This window comes from Notechis scutatus, chromosome 2 (assembly GCF_049901735.1).
Source record: "Notechis scutatus isolate UNSWTSFEM ecotype Mainland chromosome 2, rNotScu1.2, whole genome shotgun sequence".
NCBI lineage: Eukaryota > Metazoa > Chordata > Lepidosauria > Squamata > Elapidae > Notechis > Notechis scutatus.
In genome coordinates, this window is record NC_142010.1 from 168926322 (window position 1) to 168953383 (window position 27062).

General features: G+C 39.3%; 1 protein-coding gene, 1 pseudogene and 1 gene segment (V, D, J or C); 2 read left to right on the forward strand and 1 right to left on the reverse strand.

The window, feature by feature from the left end:
• Positions 1–2287: 2287 nt before the first annotated feature.
• Positions 2288–17957, reverse strand: LOC148132400 (T cell receptor beta variable 2-like). The segment is given in 3 exon segments: positions 2288–2977; positions 7782–7946; positions 17701–17957. Coding segments are annotated over 3 exon segments (615 nt in total).
• On the forward strand, positions 14526–17058 carry LOC113425235 (trypsin-like). Its single transcript, XM_026687287.2, has 4 exons — positions 14526–15295; positions 15585–15838; positions 16226–16362; positions 16849–17058. Exons 1-4 carry the CDS (start codon positions 15009–15011, stop codon positions 16996–16998), a joined length of 828 nt encoding a protein of 275 aa, XP_026543072.2. The 5' UTR covers positions 14526–15008; the 3' UTR covers positions 16999–17058.
• Positions 17958–23288: 5331 nt separating the features above from the next.
• LOC148132401 (trypsin-3-like) lies at positions 23289–26639 on the forward strand (annotated as a pseudogene).
• Positions 26640–27062: the final 423 nt, after the last annotated feature.

Genomic DNA, 27062 nt, shown 5'->3' on the forward strand with positions numbered 1-27062 from the left:
GAGCACTAAAGGGCAGGACAAGAAACAATGGGTGCATACTAATCAAGGAGAGAAACAACCTAGAACTAAGGAGAGTTTTTTTGATAGGGAGAACAATTAACTAGTGAACAGCATTTTTTCAGAAGTTGTGGGCACTTCATCACTGGAGGTTAGTTAAGAAGAGACTGGTCAGCCTCTTCTCTGGAATGGTATAGGAATGCTCAAGCAGGGGGTTGAACTGGACAACCCCCAAAGTCCCTTCTAGCTCTATTCGGATTGAAAACGGATGCAATTTTTGCATCCAGGTATTCATTTCTTGGATTCCTGATAATCTCCTCTGAATATTGGAGGTTCTACTGACATCATGACAAAGACTTCTTTTATTGTGCTTTCTGGAGTTATAATAGCATTTTTACAACACTGACTTACGTCTCCATAGGATATTGGATTAAATACTGATCCTCCATAGGATCATAAGTGAATAAGAGGATGCCTATACTGTATGACAATATGAAGGATAAGAAGAAAAAGTTTATTAAATCAATTGTCAAATATACAAAGCTGATTAAAAAATGCAATAGATACAAATTTTTGTATTAAATTTATGTTTTACTGACAAAGAAATAAAGAGCTCTCATCAGCTAACCATAACCTTCTGGGATTTGAACCTGGGTTACTTACATATTAGGCAGCTGTATTAACCTCTAAGCCACAGGCTCTCTAAATTTAACTCAAAAATAGTTTGCCATGAAAGTGACTGCCTGCGAAGGCTCCTGGATTAGGGCTGAAAGGTGAAAACGGAAGCAGTATGCTCTGTCCCATAATTGGGTGGGCCAGGTTGCCCTGATAGACCAGTCCCACCGTGTGTGTGTGTGTGTGTGTGTGTGTGTGTGTGTGTGTGTAAACAAATAGATATAAAGAAAACAAAACTTCACAATAAATCATCACCCCTAATTTAACACTAATCTGATCCAGATATTTCCCCCCCCACCCACCTCTTTTAAGTGGATGCCTATACTATATGACAATATGAAAGAAATATTACTGGTGACCAAACTCCAATCTCTCCCTCAGTGACCAAAATGCCCTCCTTCTCTCAGGCAGGGCTTGGAGTGTTAGCAGCTGGCTGGTTGAGATGCATGAAATCATTTCCAAAAGAGGCTGTGATCTGCAGGGAAGACTCTGCAGTCAATGATGGAATATAGGACAAAACAGTTGGGTCAAGGTGGAGTTAGTCACCTATTTCATTCTTAATTTCCACTTACCTTCCTTGCCTCCTTTTGGCTGAAACAACATAAAGTGAGTACCCATCTACATCTGGATCTGTGATTGAATGGGTTTTGTCTCCCAAAGAGATCTTTCAACCTTCACCTGAACTTAAGCAAGGCTAGATTAGACTTTACAGCTGTCACATTGGGTCTCTGATTTTACTGAGAACTTTCCGCTTCCATAATGTTCCAGATGATCACACTGTTAAAAATGTGGTTTGGACGGTACTATAATAACATAGATTCACAATTGGCCAGCTTAATTGTGCTCAGATAAGCAACACTAATCTCTCTACATTATGTTGGGTAATTGGAGATCAGATTTGAGGCCAGGATTATTCAACATTTTATTTAACAACCTGGATATGGGACTGATGGACTGCTTGATTTGATTTGTAGATGTCACAAAACCGGGAGGTCTGCCAACACTAGGCTAACCGAATGAAATTGCAGTCTAATCTGAATAGAAGGGCTGAGAGAAACAAGAGGTCCTTTAACAGAAAGAAATATAAGATATTACGTTGGAGAAGAAAAAAATGTAGGACACGTATACAAGGGGACATCTGAAAAGGACTTAGCTGTGGTCTGTGGCAAGAAGCTGAATATGAAGCAGGAGTGTGAGACAGCTGCTGGAATGTTTTCAAAAATTATTGGGAAAGTAATATGGGAAAAGTGAATTTATTTGGTCAGAAGTGGCATAATTTCTTGTAAACTGGTGATAAATGGCTTTGCTCCAAAACCAGACCTTTAACCGTTCTAAAACCATCCTGGTTTTATTTCCTTTCTTCTATATTCTCCTACTGTGGTATCTTGCAGTAGGAGTTATTATTGTCTGCTTCAGTCCAATCAGGGGATTGGCTCTTTAGAAACAATGGCAACTTTAACAATAATATTGCATGAACATATAATAGAAATGATTTTTGCTTGGCGGTGTCACACTCCATGTTTATTTACAGTAAGACCACAAGATGGCAGCAAAGAGTTAGCTTCCCTTTCTAGAGATTGCCTGGATTTCTTCCTCCGCCTGGTACCCTGCTTGACTTACAGCTACCTTGTCTTTTATTCCCCTTGACTATCTCAGGGAAGAAGGACATTTCTTAGCAATCTTGGGATCACCCTTTGGAGGATTTATTCCCAATTGCTCTCATGATATATCTCTAAACTCAGTTTGCTTTTCCTCAATGACATCATTACAAAATTCAATTTGGCTATGTAATGACCCCCTGCCTATTATAGGATCTCCAGTCCCTTAGTAATCCTGTGTGTGGTGATCCAGCCTTCAAATTGCTTGAGTTGAATTTTTCAGTTTAGCTGATATTACATGGCTGAGCCTGGTTGAGAAGACCAAGGTATCTTTGTAATCACACAAGATTCAAGATTAGAAACAAATGGAGAAGATTTTTGAAGGAAGAAGACGGTATTTTGATGTACTGTGGTTTCACTGCTTGCACAGAAGTACACTGCTGAATCCTCTGGCTTCACAACTGATATACTCAAAAAACAGCGATCCAGTGTAGGCTGGTCAGCATTCAGACGGTGAAAAGATTGGATTTTCTGCACGATGCTACCATTATAGAAATTATAGAGGAGCTGAAGATCCTGCTGCTGTTTATGCTGCCGAAACCAAAGCATATTACGATGTCCATAGTCTTGTATACATACCAATCTAACATCCTGGCCTTCTTCCAGCATCATGCTCTGCATTTGGATGATGTTGGTATCTGAGCATCCTAGAAGAGAATATATGTAAGAAAACTTAAGCTGTCATTTCTGAGAATTTTTTTTTTCATATTTTCAGATGACAATCTGCAATTTATTGTGGAATCAGCAAGCTATACAACCCAGCTGAACCAAATTTTTAGTTTCAGTTATGTAGATCTTTGCCATCTATTTTTGTTCAGGGAGAAAATAAGGCAGCTAGGTTTAACACTTGGATTTACTGAAGGTTAGTTGATTCAGGAATATAATTTGTTCCATTTTCTTTGATGGGATTGGGTATAATCCAGGGATGCATATTTAATCCTACATGCACCTACATTTAATATATCCTGTGAAATGAACATGGCTTTCTCCCATGTAAGCATGCCTATGACTGCTTCTTTTTTGAATATCTGTAAGTAAACAACAAAGACAAAACTAAGAATGGATTGGGACCTAATGTATTTGTGTTTAATGTTAGCATGGTGGAAATCCCTATGCTCCAATCTAAGGAAAGTGAATGCACTATTCTGGTTACTTCATCAGGTCCAAGTGTTATACCAAAACATCAAGGAGATAACTAAGAGACCATTTTGTTCCCTACTGAATCTGAAAAGCTAACGCTGTCATGTCCTATGCAAAAAGTGGCCACCCTAAGAAATTTTCCACTCTGCTATTAAATCCTTAGCCCAAATCCCTCCACTTGGAATTAATACAAGAGGACTGTAACAAAAGCTACCTGCAATCCAAAGAAAAGCAGCTACCCATCTTGTTAGCCGAGGGTTCATGTTGCACTTCTGACAACGTTAAAGAAAATCGCACTGAGATAGGAAGAGCAGGATTTCCTTTTCCTTTTCTAAGTAATCTGAAAGTTTGATTAGATCTCTGCCCACAGGCCCTCATCTCTCTTTAGGCCAAGTGTCTTAGCTTGCCTTGGTATGTGTTGTTTAGATTCTAGAAGGAATCCATTCCTGCCTGAATTTCTGCTGTGAATGTATGCTGTCCATTCCTACCCTAATAAATATATTTGTGTTTTTCATTCAGATTTTATTTACAGAATGTCCATTTCCCCAGTAATGACTTAAACAGTGGTAACTACATAGTTGTTACTGTAGCTCCATTGTTACTGCTATTTTCACATAACAATGGCTCTAGAAAATGCTATCAGCCACTAGTGGGGAAAAGGTCTTAGAATAATATGGAACTCTAATGTATTTTGCTTAAATTTATTTAGGATCTTTCAAAAGGAACATGACACATTACCTGGAGCTGGTTGCCTCTGCCTACTGCAACCCCTGATTCCAATTATTACAGTATGATTCTGTTCTCTAGGACCAACCTTGTTCAACATCAACTGCCACTATTCCAATTATTACTAGAGTTTAATTCTCATGGGGAATATGTTTACTTACATAAAGCGCCATGTGTGATTAGTTTAACCTTTGTTTCTTGAATTAATCCCAATAGCTGATTATATGAGGAGGACCTTTGCGCAACTGCACAAGTTGCAGTTTCCTGGACCAACAGTCCCTACTCACAGTCACTCATGTCCTAGTCACTCCCTGTCTTGACTATTGCAATGCGCTCTATACGGGGCTGCCCTTGAAGAGCATCCGGCTGCATCAGCTGCATCCAGTTGGTGCAAAATGCAGCGGCCCGCATGGTTTTGTGCAGACCCCAGTGTGCACATGTATCACCTCTCCTGAGGGAGCTGCATTGGTTGCCAATTTGCTTCCAAGTGCAATTCAAGGTGCTGATTGTCACCTTTAAAGCCCTTCATGGCTTGGGACTAGGTTATTTGAGGGACCGTCTCATGCCAGTCACATCTACCTGACCCATCAGAGTGGGGAGGCAGGGAATATTGTGGATCTCATCCCTGAAGGAGATACACCTGGTGGGACCCAGAAGAAGGGCCTTCTCCGTGGTGGCTCCCTCTCTCTGGAATATCATTCCCCCAGAGATTAGAATGGCCCACTGTCTAATACTCTTCCAGAAGGCACTGAAGACCTGGTTCTGCCAGAGGGTCTGGAGACCTCAGAGCTTGATGGAGCCCATTAAATGACTCGTGTGGTCTGCTGTCGTCAGGGCTGGGACTGGGAGTTGGTGGTGATTTGAGGCAGCTTACAGAATATAATTTAAAACAAGAAAAACTAACAAAAAGAATCAAATAAATTAATAAAGTACATATTGTACTTTATTAATTTATTTGATTCTTTTTGTTAGTTTTTCTTGTTTTAAATTATATTCTGTAAGCTGTCTCAAGTCACCATGGAAAAATACGTGGCAATATTAAACAAACAAACAAAAACAGATAGATAGATAGATAGATAGATAGATAGATAGATAGATAGATAGATAGATAGATAGATAGATAGATAAAAATATACAACAACTAAACCATAAACTCAGTGCACTGGCTGGGTTCACACAACAGTGAGTTGTAAAAAAAAAAGGAGGAAGTTTAGGATAGGGTGGAAACCAGTTTGGTATAGTTATTAAGGCATCAGGCTAGAATCCAGTATGCTGTGAGTCCTAGTCCCATCTTAGGCACAGAGCCAGCCGGGTGTTTTTAGGCCAGCCATTTTTTCTCAGCCCTAGGAAGGCAGCAATGTAAACCACTTCTAACAAATCTTGCCAAGAAAACTGCAGAGTCTAGTTCAAGTAGCCACCAGAAATCAAAAATGGCTGAGATACATTTTTTGAAAAAAGCTTATAATGAATCCATCTAATTTTTGTTTGGGAAGCAGTGGTTTGAACTAAGAATCTCATGATTTGTAAATGGAAATTGCCAAGAACTGTGAAGCAAGGATAGGCAATCCCCACCCTTATTTCCTCCAAAAAGACAGAAAGTTCCTCAACAGTTACTTGAGGTAGACAGAGAACAGTGAGCAAAGGCATCTCTAAATGACCCAGGAACAAATTGACCTTTTCATTGTCCTAAGTGCTACATATTCTTGGGCCTGGTCAGAAAATGATGTATTGCCACTATATATACATAGCCTTTGGCTGCTTGGAGGTGAGATTTTAAAGGAGAAGAATGAGTGGCTTGAAGGAAGTCCCAAGCATTGCCACTTAAATGCTGACAGTGGTCCTAATCAGGCTATTCTTGTTAGATCGGGTACGAAAGAGACGCGAGACCACTGTACTTCAAGCTCTTTATTTTTGTATAGATCTGTACAAGATCTTGGAGCCGCGCAGCCCTTCATATAGGGATTGCTCGCGGCTCGGCCAATGACAGGTCTTTGAATCTCCCATGATCGGCTCAGCCAATCGCGGTTGATTCTTAGCGGACCAATCACGGCCGTTCAGTGGACCAATCACAATGCCGTTTGTGTGGACCAATCAGGAGTCTGTATTTGGAGTATGTTAATACAGAACAATTCTGAACACAGCCATAGTGGTCTCTCTCGGCACAGAAGGAAATGCAAATGTTTAGCATCAAATCCTTTGAATGGCAGATAAAACCAAGTCCCTGTTTTGGGTAGGTATGGCATAACAATTAGAAATCTGTTTGTTTGTCTGTTTTTCTGGTCAATTCACAGAATAGCTCACGGTTGACTCAGCCTTCCACCCTTCCAAGGTGGATAAAATGAGGGGCTAAATTGCTGGAGGCAATATGCAAATAATGCTTCTACCTTGTAAACCACCCAGAGAGCACTGTAAAGCACTATGGGGCGGTGTATTAGTGTAAATGCTATTGCTATATCTTCTGCAAAACTACAACTCACTTCTAGGACTCTGACTTGGAAAACTCTCCATAATTCCAGCTTGGAATTATGGAAGACTACCAATGGCCCTAATTCAGTCATAAATAGAGTTAGATGTATTCTTGTGCCTTCTTTTATCTTTATAATCCTCTTAGTGTGTTGTGACTGGGGTAGCACTGACATTTCACAAATTAAAAAAAGAAATAAATGGCTAACTTCCCAAAGCTGAAATGTGTATCAAGTGAAAATACTAGCAGAGAAATCTATGAGTAAAACCATGATTCAGAAAGCAGCCAGTGCTTTGTTTCAGCCCTGTGTGGATGGATGCGGTTGGACCTGTATGCAATTTATGTGACACAGACCGGTAACAAAAGAGCACGAGGTAGTTTGTGTACAGCTGGGAGACCTGGAGCTTTCACTGTGTCCTACCAACTGCACAGAAATATACTGCAGGCTTTGCGGCCTCTTCCGGAGGGATGATAAGGGAAGAATGAGTCACTGCTTTTCTAGTGATCTCGAATGTCTTGATTTCCTTCCTTGTATCACTTTTAGCTATGGAGTATCCAATAAGCTGGAACTGCTTCTCTCCAGCATTGCTTCTTCCCTGCCGATACCAAAAAAGCATGATGTAGCTGCTATCATCATAATCGCAGGTGATATTTGTCCGGATCCCTTCTTGGATGATTTTGAAGCGTTCCTTTTGGGTCACTATAATAGCATGGCAAAGACCTGCATAGACTGGAGGAGAAAACAACACTTGCTCAACACACATGGTCATCATCCCCCAAATCCAAAGGGGTTGATATGCTTCAAATGTTTTGTCTCTTCGGGAGAAACAGCCTCTTCATTCTCACATTTTTTTTTTAATATTAAACATTAACTTATATACCACCAAAGAAAGGTTTACAAATTTAAAGGGAGATTGTGGGAAAGCCTATCCCAGCCACTATTTCTTTCACTCTATTGGATGTATCTTATTTGAGATATTCCTCTCATTGATATTTCTTTTTTTAAAAAAAATCTATCATAGCATTAGTGTTGTATGCTTCTAATGCCTTTTCATCCTTTTTAGAGTTATGGATGTCCCAGAGTACGGTTAAGAGAGGCATCCTAAGAGAGGCATTCTTACCTGCCAACAGTTTCAAGCCAAGGGTCTCCCACCAGATAGCTTCCATTGCATGAGGATGACACACTGGATGAATCTGCCCGTGAATCTTGAGACACACGAAGCACCCCATCGATGGGAGGAGTGGCTTCTGAGCCTGTCCAGCCAATGAAGAAACAATGCAGAGTTCTGCAAAGACAAAGGCACTCTATTCAGGCTGTAGAATCAAATGGATGAATAAATTCCTCAAGTTTAAAAGAACATGGTCAGTCAAATGTGGTGAAATCATTTCTCACAAGGCAAAACAGCCAGAGTTTTCTGCTCTGGTTGTTCTAGTCATTCACTGGTCTTTAACTTTTTAATTTTTATTTGCTGGGTTTTAGAGTTATAATTGAAAAGCTTAGGCTCACTGCTTTCCTTAAGTATATTTCAAATGCCCTTTGTGCTCGCAGGCAAGCGAGCTTCCAGCTATTTGCAATTGTGAGCTCCCTGAGTGATAATGAAATTAATTATTTCCCCGTCTATCTTTAATCTCATATAACTGTAGCTAAAAAGGTTGTCTGTTTCTTTTTATAAAATTTAGACAAATCCTTACAATCCCCACAAAAGAAGCAGACATACATGTGTGCATATGTGCCCACACAAACACAGTCTCACACACACCGCTTTTTGCAGAGAATAACGAGTTTTAAAAATAGATGAAGTGGACTTTGGCAGATCTGCGGGTTGTCTATTCTGAATCAGTATGTCTTGATAATTGCCGGGTGAATGCCAGTTTGGTGCAGTGGTTAAGCCACCAGGCTAGAAACTGGCAGATTGTGAGTTCTAGTTCTGCCTTAGGCATAAAACCACCTGCTTGACCTTGGACCAGTCTGTTTCTCTCAGCTTTAGGAAGGAGGCAATGGCAAATCACTTCTGAAATCTTGTGAAGAAAACTGCAGGGACTAGCTCAGACAGTCTCCGGGAGTTCAATACTGATTTGAAAGTGTGTTTTTGTGTGTGTGTGTGTGTGTGTGTGTGTGTGTGTGTGTGTGTGTGCCATTGTTCATGTGGTTTTACTGAATGGATATGTTAGTGCCAAAAAAAATTCCCTTCCAGGATTTCTGAGAATACCCAAAATGTCATGTGCTCCTGCAGTGGGGTTCAAAAATGAGAAATGTAATGGGAAAGAGAGGGAAAATAACTTCCCTATTTTGGTTGTTTAAATAGTTCCTCTTTCCCTATTGGGTCAGTGAGAGATTCTCAGTGATGCCCATTTGAGGAATATCTGAGGGGGGAAAGTATTGGGTTCTGTGAATATCCTATCTCCAAGCACTATCATTGGCTTCCTTCCTTCCCACATCTAATGTATAAAGAGATCCATCTTAAACAAGGGGAGTGGCAGGGTGCATTGAAAGGAGAATCTCCCTGTCTGACATCAGCTTTTTCTGTATTTACAGAGACAGAGATTTGAGTTAAACTGTAGCCTTGGGATACTCTATCAGATAACAAAAGATTGCAGTGATAATTTTTGAAGAAGTTTCTATATAGCAAGGTGATATTTTATTTATTTTATTTTATTTTGTCAAGCGATTATAAGATAACAGGTATTAGTATAAAAATAGTTATGAATACATGAAATAGATACACATAAGAAAAAAACAACAACACAGCAGGACAGAGACAATAGGCACGTTGGTGCGCTTATGCACGCCCCCTACAGACCTCTTAGAAAAGAGGTGAGATCAATAGTAGACAGTCTAAGATTAAAGTTTTTGGAGTTTGACTCAGACCACTTCAACTGATCCCAGGACAATATTACTGGGAGTTTGCAGATGTCACGACTGGTCTTTGTGCCATGCTAATTTATCCTTGGGCGGGGGGAGAGAAGAAATGCCACTTTTAAAACAGCAACATATTGTAGGCTTGTACTTGGAGGAATGTTCGCGTCCCTTGAAGGGAAGTCTTGCCTTATGCTGCCCCCTGCTTCTAGCTCCTGTTCTAGCATCATAACAGATGCTTGATTCTCAGAAAAAATGCTCAAATGTAAAACTCCTGATATGAGAGCTTTACAGGTCACAGGGAGCTGGAGAGGAACAGAAATGTGTAACCATGGAGTGCAGGATATTTTAAGGGTTTTTAAGGCACGCATATTATATGCATAATATTGCTCTTTATATATTAAGTCCTAGCAGAATTTCCTCCCAAAGCATCTGTGGGATTTTTTTTTAATGGAGCATATGAGAAGGGGGACAGAAATGCATGAGGCAGAATATTAGCAATTTTTATGAAGCATGGAGAGAGTTTTTACACCTGATGGAATGAGGTACTTTATTGCTGGCCATTTTCAAATGATTTCAAATGACTAACGCTTGGCTGACAGTTGTCTTTGCTGAACTTTTGACCAAAAAGTGCAAATACTGATTGGCTGACCGTCTTCTGTGGTAAATATTAAATATAGTTAGGGTTATCATCATGTGTGCTACTTCAGTGACAACCATGGTAGAGGTTTGAGAGGGTCGGCATCTGCCCAGCTCCTAAGAACTAATTCCTACAATTGTGAGCATGTTCTGTACTTTCCATTTTGCCTGTCTGGTTATTTTTGTTTTTGCTGTTGGAGGATGGATGTGATACCAGAAGAAAAGTAGCAGCACTAAGATTATTGGACATAAAGGTAGAACAGGATATCTCTACAGCCTTACTCTCCCAAGTGGAAAATAAAACACCCCCACAGGCAGGCCACTTTGAAGAAGACCTAGTCTACTGTTTTTTCTCACAACCTTGGACCTGTTCTAGTGAAGTGTCCTAATGGTCAGAGGTATCTAGAATAAAATTTTCCTGACTGAGTATTAAATTTCACTCTAAGCCAGTTCAGAGATACTTTGGCAGCAGCTTACAAAGTATTCCGTCTGAAATTAATGAAATAAATATTTGCCAATTCATTCTTTTCATTTTTTTTCTACTATCTCTCATGTACAATTGAATTGTATTATTGTATTCAATTTTTAGACTTTGCAGACTATATTCTGTGTTACAACAGACTTTTTAGCGCCTTGTTGCTTTTCAGCATTTTGAACATTCAAGAATTGTTATTTTCTGATTGAAAAATTCTTCTATGTTAGTATTATACCATTTCTGTAAAATGGCTACATTCATTTAACTAGAGATATGACCAAAATCAGCAATTTGGTTAAGCCTAGTTTCTTGGCACGCTGCTGATGGAAACATTTGCAATTTCTGTTATGAATTGAAATTAAATGAATATTCTCAATATACTGTTTCACCCACATTCTGGTCCCCATAAATTTAGCAGTGTTATCCAACACAACCCAAGAAGCTTTGAAAAGATAATGCCCCAGAGATCTTCATGCCTTCTACCCCTGTGACATTCAGGAACCTACCAAGATCTAATGGTTCTCCTGGGCTTTAGGCAACATGATGCCCATCATTTGGAGGATTTATTTAAATTATAAATTCACTTTCAGGCTGTTTGTGATTTCTTACTCTTTTCTTACTATTAATAATAAACCATTCAGAGTCATTAGGACCATGTGGCCTATAGGCTAGTGGTTGCCAACCAGTGGGCTGGGGACCACTGGTGGTCTGTGAGAAAATTTTGGTGGTCCGCAGAGAAATGTCACCCCCAAAGCACCTCCCAAAGCAATTAATCCAGGCTACATGGGAACACAAGGTTGCTTCACCCACATGGCCCATGGGAATACAAAGCTTGCGTCACTTGCATTGCAAATAACATGAGGTAGTGAGGGGGGGGAAGGCATTCACCCGACAAACCTCACCTGGCCACTGGGCTGCTTCTTTCCACTTCTTTCTTCTGCTTTTGGCTGCATGCAAGGAAAGCAGCAAAAGTCTTTCTTTCTCTCCCCCAAACTCCACCCGAAATGAGTCTTTGAGACCCTGCAAGGCATCCTACTCCAAGAGGCTGTGCCTGTGCAACAAGTCTCACAAAGACTCATTTCTGGCGGAGTTTGGGGGTTGAAAGAAATACTTCTGCTGCTTCTGCTGCTTTCCTTGCATGAAACCAAAAGTCTCTCTCTCTCTCTCTCCCCTGAGTATCCTGCGATCCCAAATAAAGAATGATTGATTGGTAGGAACACAGGGTGGAGAATTTTCCTGCAGGCTTTTTGGGGGATTTTCCCAGGGTCTCTGGTCCATGGGATCTAAAATTATGAGTTTGGTGGTCCCTGACGTCCAAAAGGTTGGCAACCCCTGCTATAGGCTATATGTATGTGTGCATAAATAAAGGACACCTTAAGGCAAATAAAATTAATTCTGATTTCTCAAGCAGAATATTTTTAAGTGTAGGAAGTTAGCACCCACCACTCCCCTAGAAAAATGAAATATCCTAGGAAATATTAAAAAGGCAGAATATTTCCCCTAAAAGGGAAGTAGAAACTCAGAGAGGCAGAAGCTCACCCCCACCCAACCTTTGTTAATAGGCGGGCCATTAAGGCCTAGGCCAGAGTGTTCCACGTAACAAAGGCCTCTACCAATCTCACCACCTGGCCTGGGAAGATTGCATCAGCCAGCAGTCAGGTGAAGCCATGTGGTCCAGACAAAGCCTAAAAAGTTAGCTAAGACCCCCGGCCCTGGGAGTCGGACAGCCAATGGGATACATTTCTTACACAGGAACAGGAAACACTGAAGTAGGGCCCAACAGAGGGTATATAACCAAGGGTCTCTCAGCATCTTGGCCCTTCTTTTCCTTCACCCAACATATTGAAGCATGTGGTCATCCTTTTCACTTTGGAGCTCCAAGCCATGCAGTCCTCTCCACCATTAAACCTTCTTTCCAAACAGCCTCAATATTTCCAGTGTCTTTTTCCCCACTTGGTACTGAACCCAGAAGGATATTTCTTCCAACATGTATTGAGGTGTTTTTTTTAAAATACCTGAAGCCTAATAGCATCTGTTCATAGGAATGTTCTTAAGAGAGTAGATTTTTTTGAATTTTTGCAAGTCAGTTGAAGCTTAAAGTAATCATATTCACAGAACCCACTTCATTTTTATTTAAATTAAATCAAGTTGTGTTTTTGTCTTGGGCTAATTAACTTTTGGCTATTTGAGCTCAGTACACTATTCAAAGTCCAAAGACAACCCTCACCATAAAAAAATGCATGTCTCAATGTTTTTGCAAAAAAGAAGGAATACTTTTATGCATAACATAAACATAACATGTATGACAGATAGCAATAACATCTCTACAAAAAAAATTCCACTTTCACAGAAAAAATATTATAGCAAGGAAGCTAAAGATAGAATCTTTATCATTCAGTATGATTAATGCATTTTCCCAGTATTTATCTAAAAATGGCAATATTAAATTGTTAATAAGGGGAAAACTCATGCGAACTCCATCTTTCCTTTCCACCTGTTATGGTTGAAATCCAAGTTTATATTTTCCATTGTGTATTTTTCCTTTTGATTAAGTCCTTGGAGCAAAGATAATACTCACCCCACAACATAAATACATGCAGTAGCTCCTCTGTTCTGCTACTGTGAGGAAGAAAGGCAACATGAAGTTCATTTGGCTGGTAGCATTCTTGGGAGCAGCTGGTAAGTCAATAATTTCTTCATATATATTCAAGTAGAACTTGAGCTAGCAAACTAATGAACCTAAGGATTTTTTTATCAGTTTATCTGCATTTGAAAAGGTGGGACTCCCAAGCCACCAAAATTAATCTATAGAACTGTTTCTAAACTTTGGCAACTATAACATGTATGGATTTCAACTCCCAGAATTCCCACTCCAGCATGCTAGCTGGGGAATTTTGGATATTGAAGTCCATAAATCTTAAAAGTTGCCAAAGTTGTAAAATACTAGACTAAAAATTAGACAAATATTACTAATTTTAAATCAGATGTCTTTAACAATGACGTAGCCAAGGAACTTACTTTATGCTTTCTTGGTGTTTCAGCTGAAGCCAACAAATTATACTCCATAGTGTCTGGCCTGAGGTAATTTATTCCCAGGTATAATAGCCCAGCAGAGACTATACAACCTGAGGCTTCTCAGGAAACACCAACTGAATGAAAAACTGCTGGTGACCTTCTACCACTGCACCATAGAGAGTATTTTAACTTACTGCACCTGTGTATGGTTTGCCAATTGCACAGTGGCAAATAGGACAGCACTCCAGAGGGTTATTGGTTGCCCTCTCCTCTCTTTGGAAGAGCTTTATAGCTCCCGCTGCCTTAAGAAAGTTCAAAACATTTTAAAAGATCCATCTCGTCCTGAGCACCCTTTTTTTTTAACTATTATCATCTGGCAGATGGTACAGGACAATAAAAACAAGGAGAAATAGGCTGAAAAATAGCTTCTATTGTGTAGTGCAATATTAATGCAATATTAGGGGTTTTCAATTAAATTGTAGAGAATGTGAAGGTTGTGTGTTTTTGTTTTACTTTTTATGTGTAATGTACACCGAAGATGGCATTTAATTTTGTTGTACGAGGTGCAATGACAATAAAAGTAAACTAACTAAATAGCAAGAAAGAGTTGTAGCCAGGGAAATGCTTAGAGTAGACAAATTGCTTTTTAAGGCAAGAGATTTTAGACAAACCTAGGATCCCTAGTCTCTCAAATATTCTACCCATTTTTAAAAATGGAATCATTGTCCATTCCATACAATTGCATGATACAAATGGTCCAATAACAGAGGGAAGCTATTCAAAGGGATCTTGACTCAGGGTTCACTTCTCCTTGTCCTACTCAATGTTCAAGGAAAATTATGTGTAGGAAAAAGTAAACAACAAACCTGAAGGCAAAAATCTGCTTCAGAATCTACAAGGGGCTCATGCATTCCGTAGCATCCGTCTATAACTCCTGAAAGCAGATATATCTTTTCCAAGGATTGTGCAATTCTGAGGAAAACTGCAGAATCACTGCGGACATTGAGATTTGCTGCATGCATACTTCCACACACACCAAAGAATATCCCAAACTTGCATTCTAGTTCATTAATATCTTTTCATAGAAATCACTCAAAAGAAAAGGGAAAAGAAGATATTTTGAGAAGAGGTAGAAACCTATGGGCCAGGAAATAAAGGCAGGAACTCAACTGCCATGAAGGTTTAGTGGCATTTCTGGGTTCTGTGGTGGAAGTCAGCAGAGAGATACAGTAAATGTAAATTACTTTTAGATAATTTCCTTTCTTATTATTTCCTACATCCCTCTCTCATTCCTCCCTTCCACCCTCCCTCCTCACGTGACTTCCTACTGGTTGACTAGCCATCCATCACTTGCCTGATGGGATGAAGATCCCATCATATGGACCCTTCAAAGTATACCAAAAGTTTTGTGAATTCCTACTGCTTAAAAGTGGTGAATATTTGGTTCCTGTTTCACCCACTTTGAAATCTTCTCATTATCCAGTTGCCTTCCCCATCGATGATGAAGACGATGATAAAATTGTGGGTGGCTACACCTGCCAAAAACATTCCGTTCCCTATCAGGTCTCTCTGTTTTCCGGAAGACATTTCTGTGGTGGCTCCATCATAAACAGCCAATGGATTGTTTCAGCTGCTCACTGCTATAAATCGTAAGTAATCATCTATTGTTATTTTATGTGGGACATTCTCATTGTACTGAAATATTCCTGTATCAGGAAATTTAATAAAGGATATAAACACATGCTTCTATATTTAGGTATGGGTGCACACTAATGTATAGAGGCATTAATTTCCTACCCAGTACAAGAAGCCAACATGCAATTGTGTCCATCATTTACTGGATTCAGCCATTCTGGGCAACAGGATGCTCTTGTGATGTTAAAATAGGTTGGATGAAAATAGATATGACCAAAATGTCTGTTTCTTGTTTTGATTTAGCCGAATCCAAGTGAGACTTGGGGAACACAGTTTGACCAAAAATGATGGTTCCGAGCAATACATTGATTCAGTCAAAGTCATTCGTCACCCCAAATACAACTCCCGAACTTTGGACAATGACATCATGCTCATCAAATTATCCAAAGCAGCCACTCTCAATTCCCGTGTTTCAGCAGTGCGTCTACCAAGCAGCTGTCCATCCAGTGGAGCACAATGTTTAGTCTCTGGCTGGGGCAACACCCTCAGCAGTGGCAGTGAGTCTTCTTCATGTTCTTTGGGCAAGATAGAGTCATTTGTGATCATGTTCAGTTGATTTTATTGAACAAAGCTAATGATTACAGAGAGTAAATTGCTAATAAAAATATTTCTGGCTTTCATTTTCTGCCAAACCCCATTATAAATCAGACCATGCCATATAAAATAATGCACCCCAATGAAATGCACAGAACTTGCCTTAAGTCCAGGATTTGGTCAACTGGAAGATTTTTGCAATGAAGCAAAAGGTGATTGGCATCCTTAGAGCAACAAAGTTATGGAAGAAGGGGGAGCTTCATTTCTTTTATTGTGCTGTTCAAACATTCTAGGGAAAGTCTAATGTCTATTTCTGGAAATGAATACAGTTTCTTTGATCTTTCACACAGCACGCTATCCAGATCTTCTGCAGTGCCTGAGTATCCCTGTACTTTCTCAGAGTCAGTGCAATAAGGCTTATCCAGGGCAAATCACCAACAATATGTTTTGTGCAGGATACGTGGAAGGTGGAAAAGACTCTTGTCAGGTAAATCTTTTTCCTTTTTCCCATTTTGTATTGTATATTTCAGATGGTGTTCAAAGTAGGTCCTACTATATATATTAAATTCATAGCTGGCTGGTGTTTAAACCTGAGGATACAATAGAGAAGTGGGTAGTTGGAGAGAAATCCCTATATTCAGGAGCTGCTTCTGCAACCTGTCTGGCCTTCAGTTGCCTGCTTTTAATGAATAAACAAACAACATCAATCACATCAAACCTCCAGCCGTTATGAGGCTATGAACTATATGTTGGATCTGCCTTCTCTTTTAGGAAGCTCTTACCAGTTAGATGAAGCATTGCTGGGATTTTCATCCCATCCTGGAAACAATTATGACATCTAATATAGAAGAGTATGAAATCAATTCCATGGGAGGACTTTTTACCTTCTGCAATCTGTTCCTTGCCTTCATCTACCAGAGTCTGATATAATGCAAATTATATTTCCTTACTCAATATCCTGCTTCTTTCACAGGGAGACTCTGGCGGTCCAGTTGTCTGCAATGGAGTACTCCAAGGAGTTGTCTCTTGGGGTGAGGGATGTGCTCAAAGAGGCAAGCCTGGTGTCTACACTAAAGTTTGCAACTACATTTCTTGGATTCAGCAAACCATCCGTTCCAACTGATCTACACTTCCTGTCTGGAAAGCTCCCTTTTCACAACCATAACTAACACTTCACAGACCAAGAAGAATTAACGCTGACCAAGAATTAACGCTGCAAAAATTAAAAAACTAAGTTGTGCAATGACACACCTGGTGATTGGTATCTTTCTTTACTGGCAGGGAAAGGTCTTGGCCTTTAAACTAGATGAGTTTTAATTCTTTTCAATGATCATATTCAAAATTAGTGAAATGATGACAGAAGCTATGAACGGCTGGGATGAATCAGCACTTAGAGGGAAGTCTGATAGGAACTATAAGAGGTATACATTAGAGTGGGATTCTGAAAAAAGTCGCAGAAGAATGCAGTGACGTTGTCATGTGATGTTGCACTCCACAACCGCATTGTTAAGAGAAAGAAATTGGAGTTTTAATTACCATTTTGAAGAACTGATTGTATTTCAGGGTCAGATTGCAGTTCTAAGTGTTTTAGTGTCTTGCAACAGTGTCCCATTCTGGAGATGAAGGAAACAACAATGTCAGATCACTTCTACTCTAGCAGACACTTCTCAACTCTCTCAAACAAACCTCCTAATTCTCGCTTCTTGATCAGTTTGTTTACTTTGCTTTTTCCTGCTACAAAGTTTCTCTTCTTTCTCCTTTTTTCCTTTTCTTAATTTTGGGAATGGCAAAATTTATCTATCCACATGAGAAAAGAAATCCCTACCTGCCCATATCTGCACACCAAGTACTTCCCACAGCATTGCTCCTATTGCAAGAAAAGTCACAGTTTGACATCTGCCCTTGAATCCTGGCCCAGAAGAAGCTCTCTGGAACACCTCTTTGGTGGCAGGAAGGGCTTCTGAGCCTCTCTAACCAAGCAGGAAGTGAAGGTGGGGCCTTCAACGCCAGAGGAACTACTCATCTCTCTTCCAGTTACGGAGCTCATTAACAATGTTAATGCAGATTATGACAGGCATTATTAGAATGAAATTAGTAACTCCCCAATTCTCCCTTTTCTTTCTTGTACAATCTCAGTTTTCAGACACTGCAGTGTACATTCTGTGTAAGGCTGTATCTTCTGTGCGCAGCTGCTCTTCATTATTTACTTTCAGAATGGATTCAAAGATTGTTGTTTCCTCATTGAAAAGTCCTCCAATGATAGCATCATACCATTTCTAGCAATCAGGAGAATTAAAAGGAAAGCTGATTCCACACTGAATTAAACACAAATGCTCTAGTATAGTTGAGTTTTTCATTTGTAAAATGAAAACTCATTTAAGCAGAGATATGACCAAAATCAGCTGTTAGGTTAATACCAGTTTTGTGGACTCTGCTGAGAGAAACATTCCCAGTTTCTGTTTTTAACTGGAATTTTATGACCATGTTTCACCCACATTCTGGTCTCTATCGATTAAGCAATGTCATCCAACGAGACCCAGGAACATTTGAAATGATAAGATCGCCACAAAATTATTCCACTTCATAGAAATAATATTTACTTACCTGAAAGGATAGAATGTTTAACCTTTAGTATAATAAATTCAGTATCCAAAGTATCCAAAGTATTGATCTAAGAATGACAGTATTAAATGGTTGGATGGATCACGTAAGAAGCAAATTAATGTGAATTCCATCTTTCCTCTTCACCTGCTATTGATTGAATTCTAAGTTACGAAGTTTGTATTTTCCATTATGTATTTTTCCTTTGGATTGAGTCCTTAGAGCAAAGATACAATATAAATGTGTGCAGCATATGTGCAGCAGCTCCTTGTCAGGGTTCCGATAGATGCCGAGAGCAAGCCAGGGATGCTATACGAGTTGACATTCAGCTCCCCTCACTTTTTTTTTTTTGAAACAAATTTTATTAATTTTAAAGACAAACAAACCATCAATAACCATTGAAATACATAAAACCTCTTTCCATTATAAATTTTACAAGTCGAATAAAACATTATTTTATACAACATAATTCTATTTTACACCATTTCCATATGAACATATAAATATCTCTTAACAAATTTCTCATTATTTCTCTTAACTCTTATTCAATTTCATTATTATTATTATTTTTTCCTATATTTATCCAATTTATAGTTATCATCTTCATTTCTCTCTGATTTGGTTACCGTTATTCTCATCCAACATTCCTCCAAGGTTTTATTAATTCTCACACAGACATAAACACACAAAACACAAAAACATAAAACTTCTTTTTAGAAAGTAACTTGGTCCCAGATTACCTCTCTCTATATGGACTTCAATTAAATTCGTGCTCATCTTATATACCATTACCTATCTTATTTACCTTTCTATATCTTCTATATAGCTTCTCCCCGCTTTTCACTCTTCTTAATTCTATTTTATTTAATTCATTTTAATTTAAATCATTATGCTTGTATCTTTTGTCCATTCTTTCCAAATTATCCATTTATCTCATTCCCTATAGTAAGAAAAAAAGGATTTCTCCTGAAATCACTAATCAGAGTATGATGCCTTTCTATCGTCCCCCTAAGTTAACATTTAAAATAACGCCTAGTACCCAATCTGATTCTGCTTAGTACATTCTACCTACTAACTTTTAAAAAGAAGAAGAAATAATAAATCCAAAGTGATTAAATACATAATTAGATAATAAATCTAAATATTAAATCTTATAACATTCCAATTATCTATTTCAAAGACAAATGCTACAGAAATAAGTTTATAATAACATCAACACAATAGTCAATTAAACTCTTTAATTAAACTCAATATTTTAAACATTCCCTTTAATATTTTATTAAATTTTAAAGTCTATCATTACTAAACATTTCAATATTTTAACCTTGATTCATGTTTTAGTTTTTGTGTTATTTTTGAGACACTATGGGTCATCACAGTATCTGTGATGCGTAGGGGGCGGGCGCATGCAGGAGATGTGCACGCATGCGCAGGGGGCAGGGAATCAAGGGGTTGCGCACACATGTGCTGGGGCGCGGGGGTCATGCCCGCATTGCATTATGAATGCAGGCACGCGCATGCGGACACACGTCCGTGCACTTTCAGCACACAACAGTGAAAGGGTTAGCCATCACTGCACTAGAGTGTGATTCTGAAAAAAGTCACAGAAGAATGCAATGATGTTGTCATGTGAAGTTGCACTCCACAACTGCATTGCTAAGAAAAAGAAATTTGAGTCCTAATTACCATTTTGAAGCAAGAACTGATTGTATTTCAGGATCAGATTGCAGTTCTAAGTGGTTGTAGTGTCTTGTATCAGCGTCCCATTCTGGAGATGAAGGAACCAAACAATGTTTGTGATCACAAAGTTGAGATTCTGTTCAGGATGAGGATGTATTGTTTTGTGTACATCTTTAAAATCAGTTGATTCATGTGCAAGATCTAGTGTAATTTCCCCTTGACATTTGTGCATGCAAATCACTAAAGAAGCATCTACTTCAGGGGTGTCCAACCTTGGCAACTTTAAGACTTGTGGACTTCAACTCCCAGAATTCCTCAGCCAGCTTTGCTGGCTGAGGAATTCTGGGAGTTGAAGTCCACAAGTCTTAAAGTTGCCAAGGTTGGACACCCCTGATCTACTTGGTTCACAAATATTTGCATGGAACACTACTGAGCCAGAAGAGAATTGGAGAAGAAAATTGAGTCATCCTTGGTTGCCCCTTTGATCTCGCAGAGACAATTTTCTCTGGAATTCTAAACCACCTATTAGTAGGAGCCAAAAACAGTTTGATGGTACATAATCAATCCAACTAATGTAATCCCCACCATCTCTGCTCATCCTACACATCTATGGGGGGAGGGGGGCAGGCTTTGGGACCCTTCCATTAAACAATGTCATCTTGTTGGACCCCAGAATTGTAACTTTCTTTTGTCAGTCTTTCAGCCTACATGGTAATCACCTTCTTCATTGGAAGCAAAGTAACACATCTGGAGGGTACCAGAGTGGAGAAGTGTGCTTTAAACTCCTTGCTTTTATATCCACGTTCCAAATAACATTCTACCATCTATTTGTAACTTGTCATTCATAATAGCCAAAATTCTATAGTGCATTAATAAGAGGTATTCCTGTGATTCAGATCCTTACAACCAAAGTGGTTTGGCTTATATATTTATGTGGTGCGGATGGAGGATGACTGCAGCACTGAAAAGTCCATATGCAGCTATGAAACCTGGAGCTCTCGATGTGCCTTAGAAATGGCACAGAAATATTTTGCCAGTTTTTTGTAGCCTCATCTGGAGGAATCCTGAGAGAAACATGGATCACATTTCATCTGCATATGTTGTAATTTTTGTTTCCCATCTGTGGACAGTTTCCTTGTATGGATAAGCCAATGAGCTGCAGTCCCATCTGTCCACTATTAATCTCCTGAGATACCAATGGATGACCAAATAGCTGCTGTTGTTGTGTTCACAAGTGATGCTCCTTTGGGTTCCTGCTTGGATGGTTTTGAAGCATTCCTTCTGGGTCCACAATGACCCCATGGCAAAGACCTATGACAGAGGTCTCCAAACATAACAACTTTAAGACTTGTGGACTTCAACTCCCAGAAATCTCCAGCCAGGTATGCTAACTAAATACCTAGTTCTGGTTGATCAGTTTTTTGACTGGAAGCATTGAAATTTTTAGTGAAACACATCTGGAGGGTACCTGGGTGCAGAAGAATGCTTTAAACTCCTTGCTATTGTATCCATGTTCCAAATAACAATCTACCATCTGTTTGATACCTTCTCACTCAGAACAGTCAAAATTTTATCAGGTTATCTAATAATTTATAAGAGAGAAATACAAACTGGTTTTGCCAGATTTTCTCTTCTCTCCCTGCCCCCAAGTATTATGAGAAAGGTTTTTAGTGGTCCATGTTCCTGTTATTCAGATCCTTATGATTGAAGTAGTTTGGTTTGTATGCCTATGTGGCACGGACAGAGGCTGACAGGAGTGCTGCAAAGTTCATGTGCAGCTGTGAAACCTGGAGCTCTCACTGTGCCTGAGAAACAGCACAGAAATATTTTGCTGGCTCTGCAGCCTCATCTGGAGGAATCTTGAGAGAAGCATGGGTCACATTTTGTCTGTATATGTTGTAATTTTTGTTTTCCATCTGTGGACTGTTTCCTTGTATGGATAAGCCGATTAACTGCAGTTCTGTCTGTCCACTATTAAGCTCCTGCCGATACCAGTAGATGAACAAATAGCTGCTGTCATCGTGTTCACAAGTGATGCTGCTTTGGGTCCCTGCTTGGATGGCTTTGAAGCGTTCCTTCTGGGTCACAGTGACCCCGTGGCAAAGACCTATGAAGGCTGGATGGGAGGGAAAGATCCATCCCAGGGGAGAGACAGTTAATACACATTGTCACACTGGAAACCTAGAAGTGCTGAGAAAAGGGATCCCTACCTGCCCATATCTGCACACCAAGTACTTCCCACATCATTGCTCCTATTGCAAGAGAAGTCACAGTTTGACATCTGCCCTTGAATCCTGGCCCAGAAGAAGCTCTCTGGAGCACCACTTTGGTGGCAGGAAGGGCTTCTGAGCCTCTCTAACCAAGCAGGAAGTGGAGGTGGGGCCTTCAACGCCAGAGGAACTACTCATCTCTCTTCCAGTTACGGAGCTGAATCACTAACAATGTTAATGACAGATTATGACAGGCATTATAAGAATGAAATTAGTAACTTTTCCCCCCCAATTCTCCCTTTTCTTTCTTGTACAATCTCAGTTTTCAGACACTGCAGTGTACATTCTGTGTAAGGCTGTCTCTTCTGTGTGCAGCTGCTCTTCATTATTTACTTTCAGAATGGATTCAAAGATTGTTGTTTCCTCATTGAAAAGTCCTCCAATGATAGCATCATACCATTTCTAGCAATCAGGAGAATTAAAAGGACAAACTTTAAATTTGACATGTACTTCTTCTCTTTTGTATTAGATGCAATACACAGGAAAGCTGATTCCACACTGAATTAAACACAAATGCTCTAGTATAGTTGAGTTTTTCATTTGTAAAATGAAAACTCATTTAAGCAGAGATATGACCAAAACCAGCTGTTAGGTTAATATCAGTTTTGTGGACTCTGCTGAGAGAAACATTCCCAGTTTCTGTTTTTAACTGGAATTTTATGACCATGTTCAATACACTTTTTCACCACATTCTGGTCTCCATCGATTAAGCAATGTCATCCAACGAGACCTAGGAACATTTGAAATGATAAGATCGCCACAAAATTATTCCACTTCATAGAAATAATATTTACTTACCTGCAAGTATAGAATATTTATCCTTTAGGATGATAAATTCAGTATCCACAGTATTGATCAAAGAATGACAGTATTAAATGGTTGGATGGATCACGTAAGAAGGAAATTAATGTGAATTCCATCTTTCCTCTCCACCTGTTATTGGTTGAATTCCAAGTAACGAAGTTTGTATTTTCCATTGTGTATTTTCCTTTGGATTGAGTCCTCAGAGCAAAGTTCATTTGGCTGGTAGCATTCTTGGGAAGAACTGGTAAGTCAATCATTTCCTCAGAACAAGTGCTGAGAAATCTCGTCTTGAGATTGGAAAGAGACCTCTGCAGATTTTCAAATAGAATTTGAATAGCAAGCTAGTGAATCTAAGAACTTTTTATAACAATTCAGGGCTGAATTCTAAAGGTGAGGCTCCCAAGCTACAATGATTAAACTATATATATATTTTTCCCCAGGGAATTTTAGAGTTTAAGGTCCATATATCAAAAAGCTGTCAAAGTTCAGAAACACTGAACAAATAATATTAGACAAATACCATTAATTTTGAACCAGGTGTCTTTGCTGATGAAATAGCCAAGGAAAGCTGTGTTTCAGCTGAAGCCACTAAACTATTCTGCACAGGGTATCGGCTAATGTAACTTATTCCCAGTAATAACTCCAAGTGAAAAAAAGTGTTGTAGACAGGAACAGGTGAGAACAAGCAAACTCTTCTTTGGAGCAATGACAACAGATAAACCCTAGGTTCTTTAAAACTAAGCCCAACACCTCAAATATTCTTAAAGATTATCCATAACTTGAAGCTCAAATCATTATCAATTCCATGTTCTTGCAGGAGATAAATTGTTCTATAAAGGAGGAAAACTGTTCAAAGGATCTTTGATTGAGGTCTGCAGTACTTTGAACGTGAAGGCAAAAAGATGCTAAATAATGTATTGCAAATACATTTGTCTGTAACTCCTGAAATTGCAAATACATTTGTCTGTAACTCCTGAAATCAGGTCCAGCTTTTCCTAGGATTGCAGATCACCCAATTGTACAATCCTAGGAGGATGGGGGTGGGGAATCAGTTTCTCTAAGGAAATGGAGATATGCCATATGCATACCTTCCCATATTCCAAGCAGGCTTTGCCTTTAGATCAGAAGCATTACGTAGCACAAACCAGAGGTGGTATTCAGTAGATTCTGACCAGTTCTGGGGAACCGGTAGTGGAAATTTTGAGTAGTTTGGAGAATGGGAAATACCACCTCTGACTGGCCCCTCCACCATCTATTCTCTGCCTCCCGAGTCCCAGCTGATCAGTTGGGTCTTCTTTTGTTGCCCTGTACAGGAGAATGGGGCTGGAAAGTAGGTTAGTGGGGTGGGGAGGGAATGGGGATTTTGCAGTATCCTTCCTCTGCCATGCCCACCAAGCCACGCCCACCAAGCCACACCACACCCACCAAGCCATGCCCACAGAACCGGTAGTAAAAAAAATTGAATCCCATCACTGGCACAAACATGCACCCCACTGCATCCCATCCTAGAAGAGTGGAAATCATTCAAAAGAAAAAGGAAGAGAAGACATTTTGACAGGAAAAGGAAGGTAATGGGATAAGAAATAAGGGCAATGTCTCAGTTGTCATGAAGACAGGTGGCATTTCTTGCTGTTCTTTCAACTTGATTTTATTGCCCTTTTCATGATGATAGCCCCCTTAATGGAGAAAAGTGTGGTTCATTACTTCTTATTCTTCGTTGCATTTTATGAATATATAGCCTATTTGCAAGAAGTTCGTGTTTCTTAAAAGAAGTGAAAATGTGTAAGTGTGTGGGCCATTGATACTGTATATTAGGAGACACATAACAGTTGAATGAAGAATAGGAAACTTAAATGATACCTATGATAGAATAAAAAGGGAGTGACCAGTACAAAATAAGCACTTGCTTTTGGTTGGGACATAGAGAGAGAATAAAGAAGCATCAATTGGTAAAGCAAATATATGAAGGAGGAGTGAGAAGGTTGAGCAGAAAAGAAAGATGGAGAGACTTATGGTGGGACAAAGTTTATGAAATCTCAAAAATGGGAAGTTTGAAGACAAAAAACACATTGGCAAACTGGTGCAGAAATGTGGTAGACATTAGGATGTTTTTGTAGCTAAGAGACGTATAGTGAATGTAAATGCATCTACATTTGGATAGATTTTCTTTTCTATTATTTACTGCATTCCTCTGTCCTTCCTCTCTTCTGCCCTCTCTTCCTTCCTCCTCATATAACTTCCTACTGTTGTTTTTTTTTCATTCTTCACAATGTTGCTTACCAGAAAAGGAATAGCATTCTAGGTTATGCATGCATACAATATATATCAGCCACTCATATAAAACTGGCTGACTGGCCGTCTTGTGGCTTATATCAATAAGTTGAAGATCTCATAATGGGCACCCTTCAAAGTCCACCAAAGATTTCAGAAATCCCTACTTCTAAAAAGTGTTGAATATTTGGTTCCTGTTTCACCCAGTATGAAATCTTCTCTAAATATTTTCATTATCCAGTTGCCTTCCCCATCGATGATAAAGAAGATGATAAAATTGTGGCTGGCTACACCTGCCAAAAAACATTCCACCCCCTATTAGGTCTCTCTGTCTTCCGGAAAACATTTCTGTGGTGGCTCCATCATAAACAACCAATGGATTGTTTCAGCTGCTCATTGCTATAAATTGTAAGTAATCATCTATTGTTATATTACTTGGGACATGACCATGAAAAATTTACATATATTAATAAATTTAATAAAGAATATATACACATGCTTTGATATGTAGGTGCACACAGGAGTGTAGAAGTTTTCATTGCCTACTGAAAACCAACATGCAACTGTGCCTATTTTTTCAAGATACAGTCACTCTGGGCAATAGAATAGAATAGAATACTTTATTGGCCAAGTATGATTGGACACACAAGGAATTTGTCTTGGTGCAAATGCTCTCAGTGTACATAAAAGAAAAGATACATTCGTCAAGAGTCAAGAATTATAAAGTACAACACTTAATGATATAATAGATGCTCTTATGAGCTGCAATATTAGTGGGCCTAGCTTTTAGCTGACAGCTCATTATAAAATACGTATGATCAAAATCTGTTTCTTGTTTTAATTCAGAAAAATCCACGTGAGACTTGAGGAACACAGTTTGACCAAAGATGATGGTTCTGAGCAGCACATTGATTCAGTCAAAATCATTCGTCATCCAGAATAAAAACCCCGAACTTTGGACAATGACACCATGCTCATCAAATTATCCAAACCATCCAGTCTCAATTCCCATGTTTCAGCAATCTATCTACCAAGCAGCTGTCCATCCACTGGAGCAATATGTTTAGTCTCTGGCTGGGGCAACATCCTCAGCAGTAGCAGTGAGTCTTCTTCATGTTCTTTGGTCAAGATAGGGTGAAGATGTGATTATATGCAGTTGGGTTTATTGAGCAAAATCAAGGGGAGAGGGTAATAGATATTGATTCTTGGCTTTCATTTCCTAACAAATTGGATTATCTCGTGTAAAACAATGTATCCCTATAAGATACTCAGGACTTGCCTTCAGTCCAGGATTTGGTCAACTGGAAGATTTTTCCAATGAAGCAAAGAATGATTGGCATTCTTAGGGTAATAATTTTGGAGATTTATGGAGGAGCTTCTTTTCTATTATTGCTCTGTAGAAACTGGCCATCGTCCCTGCGGCCATTCTGGAAAGCGTTCTCCAGAACTAACAAGGAAATTTCCTCATGGTCGACGAAGCATCTCTCCTTCCTTCACCACCCCTCCAGGGCGGCTTTGACTACATAGGGTCTCCCGGCACACAGATACTGGCTGATTTTCA